Source organism: Plasmodium cynomolgi, chromosome 5, assembly GCF_000321355.1.
Source record: "Plasmodium cynomolgi strain B DNA, chromosome 5, whole genome shotgun sequence".
Classification (NCBI taxonomy): Eukaryota; Apicomplexa; class Aconoidasida; order Haemosporida; family Plasmodiidae; genus Plasmodium; species Plasmodium cynomolgi.
Genome location: NC_020398.1, coordinates 815,437 through 824,024, shown reverse-complemented (window position 1 = coordinate 824,024; position 8,588 = coordinate 815,437). Strand labels below are relative to the sequence as shown.

General features: G+C 45.5%; 2 protein-coding genes across 2 annotated transcripts; both read left to right on the top strand.

The window, feature by feature from the left end:
- Positions 1-291: 291 nt before the first annotated feature.
- Positions 292-2,862, top strand: PCYB_052920 (hypothetical protein; the record flags this gene model as incomplete). Its single annotated transcript, XM_004221173.1, has 1 exon — positions 292-2,862. A coding segment is annotated over one exon (2,571 nt), but the record flags the coding sequence as incomplete, so codon positions are not given.
- A 3,046-nt stretch (positions 2,863-5,908) lies between these two features.
- PCYB_052910 (RNA binding protein putative) lies at positions 5,909-7,864 on the top strand (the record flags this gene model as incomplete). The annotated part of the gene is made up of 5 exons (XM_004221172.1): positions 5,909-5,990; positions 6,369-6,475; positions 6,613-6,702; positions 6,828-6,891; positions 7,854-7,864. 5 exons carry the CDS (start codon positions 5,909-5,911, stop codon positions 7,862-7,864), a joined length of 354 nt encoding a protein of 117 aa, XP_004221220.1.
- Positions 7,865-8,588: the final 724 nt, after the last annotated feature.

Here is an 8,588-nt window from a genome sequence, read left to right as displayed (position 1 = left end):
ACCTCTACGCATGATGGTATATTCATAGAGAAAAAATTGAATGCACGCAAAACTGCTAATCGGTTGGTCGAAGTGACGATTTGAAGAAAAGAACAGACAGAAGCTCTTTGCCATGATGATAAAGAAATGGGGAAAGTTAAAAGATTGTTCAGGCGCGCGCGTCGAGAGAGACAAAAACACAGATTCGACGTTTTGGTGGATTTTATCGAATTAAAAAACGACAACAACGTTCAAGTGACATATGACTTGGTGAGAAACTCGAGAGTGATAAGTTCGAGTGAACAGGTACAGGTACGGAAGGGTCGAGCATATTTTAAAAACCCAATAGTTGTGGATCTTACACTATATTGTAAAAAAAACAAACAAGAATTTGAGAAAAAAATATATTTTTTCATCTTTTACAAAATTTGTGGAAATAAAAAACTCGTGATAGGAAAGACTAAAATTGATTTCAGTCAATTTGTGTCTACCTCGAGTCAGCTGTACAATGTCTCCTTTGTCATTTTAAAAAATATACTCAACTGCGGAACTGCTCACTTGAAGATATACTGTGGTACCATGGGGGGAGGGGCACACGACATCACCGCAGCATCGGTAGACAGTGGGGCGGAGTTTCCCCCCACTCGCAGTTGTTCGCTGCCGCCAGGTGGAGGAAGCTCCAGCGTGGAGACGAACGCAGCTAGCAAAAATGATAGTGATGGAGGCGGAAATGGGAGCATGGTGGGGAGCAGCTTCTCCGGCGAAGAAATTAATGAGGCTTACACGTGGGAGGACATCACAACCAACTCAGAGAAGGCAAGCAACTGGAGTGGCAAAGGTCAGCAGTATGATCGCCCCATTCGCTCGCGCGATAACTCCATTGATGCCTTAAAACGGTCCATAAATAGTTCGCTACAAAAGTTGACGCGAATGAACGGCCCGCGTTGGCACCATGGACCCAGTGGGCCCAATGCGAAGGGTGTTACTATGCAAGTGAAACCGCCGAGGGGGGTCCCAATGGCACACACAAATGGGGAGAAAAAAGGCACCGATAGAGGGAAAAAACCCTGCAGCGAGAGTGGAAAAAAAACCTGCAGCGAGAGTGGAAAAAAAACCTGCAGCGAGAGTGGAAAAAAAACCTGCATCGAGAGTGCAAAACCCCCATGCAGCGAGAGTGGAAAACCCCCCTGCAGCGAGAAAAAGACGCAGACGTACCATCTGAAAAAAAAAATAAACAGAGGGAAAAACAAAAATGAAGCTAATCATCCAGCATTGGAAGTACAATCAGTTATCCGAAATATGGAGAAGGCAATAAAAAACGGAGAAATAATACAAAGCATGAACAGGTCCGTTTTGAGACAAACCGGTGAGGAAGGGGAGACTCAGGGAGGGCACACAACAAGGCGTACACAGGTGCACACGCCGACACGCAGATACGACGCGGTTAACAATCTGAAGGAACGTTCCAACCCGAACGGAGTCAACTCTACGGGGGGGAAAGCGGAATGCCATCCGAGAGAGCAACAAAATGGGCAAAGTAGCCATCCCAGTAATTACAACATGCACTTGGTCGTGGAAGAAAAAAACTGTCAAGTTGGGAAGACATCAAGTGGGGGGCTACCAAGTGGGGGGCTACCAAGTGGGGGGCTGCGAAATGGGGGGCTACGAAATGGGGAGCTACGAACTGGGGAGCCGCCAAATGGGGAGCGACCAATCCAAAATAATTTTCATCACACATGTAGAGAGTTAAGCAAGATGAACTGGCCACTTGAACACAATCGAGTGCAACGCTGTGGTGAACGAGAAGAACGTTTCGAACCCTCCATGATGGCACTTCGACACTTACTCCTCATGAGTGCACAATCGGCACACAAATGGGACGACTACCATTGCGTGGGAAGTTATGACACTCCGTTGCGTCCTCCACATGATGGTTGTACCGTTTCGCGAACAAGAGAAGCGGTGTATAGAAAGGGGCTCCCGTGTTGGGGGGAGAGAAACTACAATCAAATGGCACAAAAATGGGGAGACGGAACTGACCAAATGAGCACACACTTTGCAAGTATGGAGTTTCCTATTGGAGGTCCCACCAATGTCGCATGCCCCCACTCGTGCGCTACACGAGAAGAAGAAAATTTTCTGTTTCGCTCGGTAAATGGGAGAGGTCCCAAAGGAGGTGAAATGGAGAAGAACCTTTTGGATCCCGTCGGTGGGGACTTCTCCCATGCGTTATATCGCAACTGGAGAGGAGTCACAAGAGAAGGCATACACACACGGAGTGCCAATCTTGGCAGCGACTTCGAACCGAATGGACTAGCCAATCGATTACATCAGGCACAATTCTCATCGCAACATGGCTACCTTTTTAAAAAAGCCTTAAGTGGAGAAGAAGGGGCAGCAGCACCACATGATGATCACGTAGATGTGCATAGCAACGAAAGGACAAGTATTCATTCGGAAATTAAAAAAATCTCAAGTGAGGAAAATAAATCCATGAACGAGTTAATCACAATTCACAAGTTGGTAGAGGACATGCAAAACGTGCAGCTTGTTATTAAAGAATTAACCGGTACATTGGTCAGTAGTGGCCACAGAGGGGTGAGCAATCATGGGGATCCAAACACAACGGAACAGACCCACTCCGACGGGGGAAACACCATTTCACTTTTTTCTCCACCTTCCCATGGGGGACCAAACAAAGAGAACTCAACGCATGATGGAAATGACTCAGATCACGATTTGTCCTCTGGCGACGTGCAGAAATACGAAGAAAAAATTGCTAACCTTGTGCAGGAACTAATGAACACTAAACTGCTCTTGGCACAGAGTGAAACAAAGAGGGAGGAGGATATGAACGAGATGAATCGGCGGTGCGGTAGTTAACTACACACGTTACGTTCGCACGTACAGAAATGGCTTATGGGTGGGTGAAGCAGCACACATGTAACGCGGAAGCGCGTTTGGGAGATGCCACTCCGAGCTGCGCACATAACAGGGAAAAAAAATATTCCCATCCATCCCCTTAAGCACTTCCCCCATCTGTACGGAAAACAAACGAATTCGCGCAATGTGGAAAGGGGGGCGCCTGTCGTAGCTCCAGCATGTGGAACACCGCTTTGCGAACTTTGGAAGCGATAAATGGGTAAAGACAAAGAGGGGGGAAAAGGGGAAAAAGGGAAAACGGAAAAAAGGGGAAAAAAAAAAAAAGATCATATGAGCATAACTCCCAGTGCATATGCATCCCCTGGCCACATATATGGGCCTAAGCATTTCGCCGGTTAATGGGACATAAGAGGCTTAAAACGGATATGTACATATGTATAATGTGAAGAGCGCGTAGCGGTATGCATCGTGGCAGTTTGCTGCTCTCCTTGTAGTGTTCCTCCGGTCAAGCGGTCAACAAAGTAGCAAACGAGGAAGCACTTCTCCTCAGTACTGCCCGAATGGCACAACTGTGTATGCATTTTTGCAAATGCTCCTGCGTTCGCCATTTTCGGTAATGAGTCCCTCCTCCACCCCGATGGGTTTTCCCTTGTTGCCCAAACACCTAAAGCGGTATGTGTACCCAATTGGCACTTCGTGTACATGTACGCATTCTGCAAAACGTTTTAACGTGGTTTTTTTTTTTTTTTTTTTTCGCCTACAATAAAGGCCTCCACTTTGAACGCAGCATGGATTGAAGAACACGCATATGTATGCACATATGCATGTGCAAGCACGTGAAATGATATGTAACTCAGGTGAACACCACAATGGTCCCCTTCGCATTTTCACACCCCATGGGTTATATAATACTTTTCCAAGTGTTGACACTTGTTGTGCCAGTTTTCTGCGCAAAAAAAAAATTCTTTAAATAAAACGACGCGCAGAGGTAATGCTGGACGGACGATGTGAAGAAGTTTTACATTTATATCATTCCCTATTTTTGTTACATTTTTTATATTTTTTTTTTTTTTTGGAGGGGAATACCTGCACGCACGCGCGTTCTTGTGCCCTTGGGGGGGGGCACCGCTGAGAATAATGGCACTTTGAAGAAGCAGCAAAAAAAAAAAAAAAGTGCAGCAAATATTTACCTCCACTTTGTACATATATATATTTTTCCGTTTGGATGGTTTGCCCTAGCCTTCGCACGGAAAAATATATGCGTACAAGAATGGCAAGATTTAAATTGCAAAAAAAAAAAAAAAAAAAAACAATGCAGAAAAGGAAGCAGTGACGAACCCACACTAAATTGACATGCATTCCAGGCGTACATTTTTCTTGATTATCCGAATAGCAGACGTATGTGAGGTGATATATATTATATGTATATGTGCTTGTTGACCACAGCTCCTTTCCCGCACAAAAAAGGACTAATTTTTACCAACCCATTTATACGCGAACGCGCATGAGGGAATGTACAAGGCAGCAAACGATCGTTGACGAAGTATAATATATATACCAATGCACATATACCAATTGAACATACGTGCGTGAAGGTTAACAGTTTTTTTTTTCCCCCCACCGGCGGAGTGGTGTTACTTTTCCAGCTTTTTTCTTTAAAACGCCTTTGCGCTGTGTAGCTCTCTCTCCATTAGCTGCCCCCCCTTCCAGTAACTTCATTTTTTTAGCAGAACTTTCTCGCGTGAGTTCTTTTCTCCTCCCACATTGAAACCTAAACCACCCACGCGTGGATGACGGTTGACGCGCCCCGACTGCCAGGCGTATAAAAAATATTCATACTTACAAATCTCCTCTCCCGAACGAACGAACGCACTTATGCGCGACCCCAGACAAAATGGAGTCGCCGAAAGATGAGGCCCCCGAGAAAGTGGAGGCGGAAGCCACGAACAAGGAACAAAAGGGGGGAGCAAAAAATGAGAAAAAATCGGGAAATGCAAAAAAAAACAGAAGGAAAAATTCTATGAGGAAATCCAAAAAAAAGGCATCCCTATCTTCGAAGAATGGGCAAAAGAATTACAAAAAAATGCAAAAGAGCAATCCTGCCAGTAGTCCCAATTCCTTGCCCATTTGTCCTCCCCCACCCCCTCCTCCTCCACCACCTCCCCCTATAACGAGAGATGGGGAGGACAGCTATAAATTCAGAAACAGTTCCAGCATGGGCTTATTAAACCTATGCACAATTCCTGGAGGCTCTGCTGCCGGGATGGCCAACTCCATGTCGGGATCGATCCACCCCCCAAATCATCAAATGATGAACCCATCCAATTACCATCACACTATGAACATGGGTCCCCCTGGCTCTGGACCCGTACCTCCCATGAACCACAGAAATGTTCCACACAATCCGAACATAAACATAAAAACGGCAAACGTCAATCTGAGCTGCATATCTAATTGCAATATGCAGATGAATTCCAATCTTCAGTCCAACATGTACTATAGCAATACGTCAAAAAAAAATTATAAAGTGAATAACGTAATGGAAAATGAAGCATATATGTCAGGTCCTACGTTGAGACCAGCTCCTCATCACCAAAACAGCAATGCTATGAGCATTAATGTAGAAAAAAGGAACATGTTGATGTCCAATACTTATATGCACCAAAGTGGTGAGTATAGCTATTTGGACATGCAACAGCAGCAGAGTGGCAGCGCGAAAAAAGCCCTTCCCCCTACGAGCATCAAGCAGAATTACGCGAATATGCCTCTCTCTGCCAATCCAAATTATTATGTGTACAAGCCCCCGGGAGAAGCGGGTACGAGGAGCGGCTGCCCTGTCGCACCGTGAAGTTGGCGCGCTTCTACCCATGCGTGCTTGTATACCTATGTTGGCACGCTAAGTTGGCGCCGTTCTACTGACTCCTGCTTGCATACCTATGTTGCCACGCTAAGTTGGCGCCATTCTACTGACTCCTGCGTGCTCGCCTTGCCCCATTTCGCAGCTCTATCCAAGCTTCCCACAAACGAATATGGCGACGATAAACTAATGTACGGGAGTTATCCCAACTCCATTGAAGATAGCAGTATGCCCAAATATTATCAGGCCAGGGCTTTTGGCAGTGATCCAAGTAATGCACCGATTGGATAATCCACCAGTCATTTGAACGAGACCCCTTTTTTTTTGTAGCAACTAAAGTGGGCAATGTTTGAAAGAAGTGTACCATCATCACGATGCTCATTTTTTTTTTCTCACGTAGACATCAATATGTGGGGAGGCACCATGGGCGCATCCATGCCCAATGCCCCATATGATAGCAGCTTATCGAATATGAAGTACCCCATGTGTAATAAATTTTTCTTTCCGCAGCGTGCATTAAAATTGTGCGAGTATAGTGCGCCTGCGTAGGGCGCAGCCCAGCAATTGGTAGCTGATCGAGTTGTCATGTTTTATCCTTCACGTATGCACTTTCTTTACCATTACGTTTCCCTCTGTTTCTCCCTTTTAGATGATCAAGGTTCAGACAAAATGAAGTTCAACAAGTACAAGGACAAAATGACGAGAATGTCCAACCAGCCCTTTGACAGCAGGCCGCACAACATAATCGTCACGAATGTGAGTTTTTGCGTTGTGAGCATTTAGTCCTCCTTACCACCCATGGGAGCATATTTGTGTATGCCCATGTAGTTTACGTGTGAACGCATGCCCACTCGTACACAAGCACACATGCCCATATTTTACCCGCACTGCAGATCCCGAAAAACCTAAGTTCCAGGGAAATTTTGGAAACCTTCAGGTTCATGGGGAACATTCTTCGAGCGGACATTATGTTGACCAGCAAGGTAGGAATATTTTGAGCCATCACAAAATGGCTACAACATTTTTTTTTTTTTGTGAAAGTGACAAATTGACTAGCTAGCTATACACAAATTTTTTTTTTTTTTTTTTTTTTTTTTTTTCCCTGCAGGGCGAGCACTCAGGCTGCGCATGCTTAACCTTTCCGGACTTCGAATCGGCCGCCTTCGCAGCTAGTAATAAATTAAGAACGAACGACTGTGCAGAAAAAAGCGATTTGAGGGGAGCGAGAGCACGAAGGATGTTGTGCCGCTCGTTCGTGAGAGTGTATGAGTGTCCACTAGTTGCACACAAATCATGTGTGTGGCTCGCACAATGCTCGTGTGGAGTTCACCCTTTGAAATTGTCCCTTTTTTTTCCCCCTTAAGGCCGTTATGATGGTGGCATGTTGAACAATCAGAAAATAAAGATGTTTGTAGAATAAGGTGTGGCTTGCGGAAGTTTGCGTGTGTATGTGTGCATATATGCATGTGTGCATGTGTGTATGTTTTCGTGTGCATGTGTGTATGTTTTCGTGTGCATGTGCGTATATCCTCGTGTGTCTGTGCGAGTGGCATGGGCACTGAAAAAAGCGCCGAAGGTGCATGTGATTGAAGCCGGCTATCAAGAAGGCGAAGTGCCCTTCCCTACAGCCTCGTGGAGGTAGTTTTTAGCCCCCCCCCCCCATTTCTTCTTCTTGCGTGCAACTCGGTACAGTAGTGACGATGGTATGTGCGAATGTAGCTACGTGTTCCCAAATATGTAGACGTGTGCTCCCGTATAGGTAGACGCGTATGCCTTCGTATTTACACGCTTATCGTTACGTATGCATGTTTGTGTATCCCCCCACGGGCCGACAGGAATGCGCACCCTCGCTTTGAGTAGCCGAGCATAGTTAACCCCTCAGCCGTGTGATGTCGCGTGCGTATTTTCTTTCCAGTGTGCCTCCACGCATGAGCATCCGCATGTGTATACTTGAATACGCCAGAACCAACGTGGAGAAGCATCTCCCTGTGTATAACCCCCCACCCCTCGATTCACTCACACGTGTATGTAGCATGATGCACATGTTTATGCGTTTATTCGTTTATATACATAACTGTGCCATGGACAGCATTGTGCCTGTCCTTATTTTTTTATTTTTTTCGTACCTTTGAAGAATTAAAGTAAAGGATTGTCTATTTAACCCCTCGAGTCCCTACCCCTCCTTTCCCACCTTCCCCTTCATTCACCCAAATTACACTCATGCCTTTAAAAGATGTCCTTGTTAATTGCGAATCGAATTAATACATGTTCCTTTCCTTCGGCCTTTTGAATTTTTCCACTTTAAATTATTTGATGCTTTTTAATTTTTCCCCTTTTTTTGTGTGCATGCGTTGGTGGGTAGTGGTAGTGGGCGGCGGTTAGTCGGCAGTGGTTAGCTAGTCGCGGTTTGTCGCGTTTTGTCGCGGTTACCCGATTGGGAGAATCGACCTGGTGCGAAATGCACATGCAGCTGATGGTGGGGAGAGGAGAGATGCCAGCATGTGTGAACTCACCTGTGCATTTGTTCCCCCGTCATGGGTGCGTACTTACACAAGTTGGCTTTTTTTTTTTCTCCTATCACTGAGCGTCGAATGCGCACCCATCGATTGCTAGGCGAGCAAATGGACGTGCTCACGTAGGGATTAGGTGAGCGCAGTTGGGAACGGCCCCGCAGTGGTGAACGCGGCCATGTGTATGCATGCATGTATATATGTCATTGCATACATATATCTACTTCGTGCGCCTCCTTGAAGGGAAGTTCAGTAGAAAAGCATAACCTGCTCCTCCCTCATTCTTTATTTTACGAATTCGATACTTTTAAAAGGTGAATTCTTTTTTTTTTTTTTATTTCTTTTTTGCCATTTTTCTT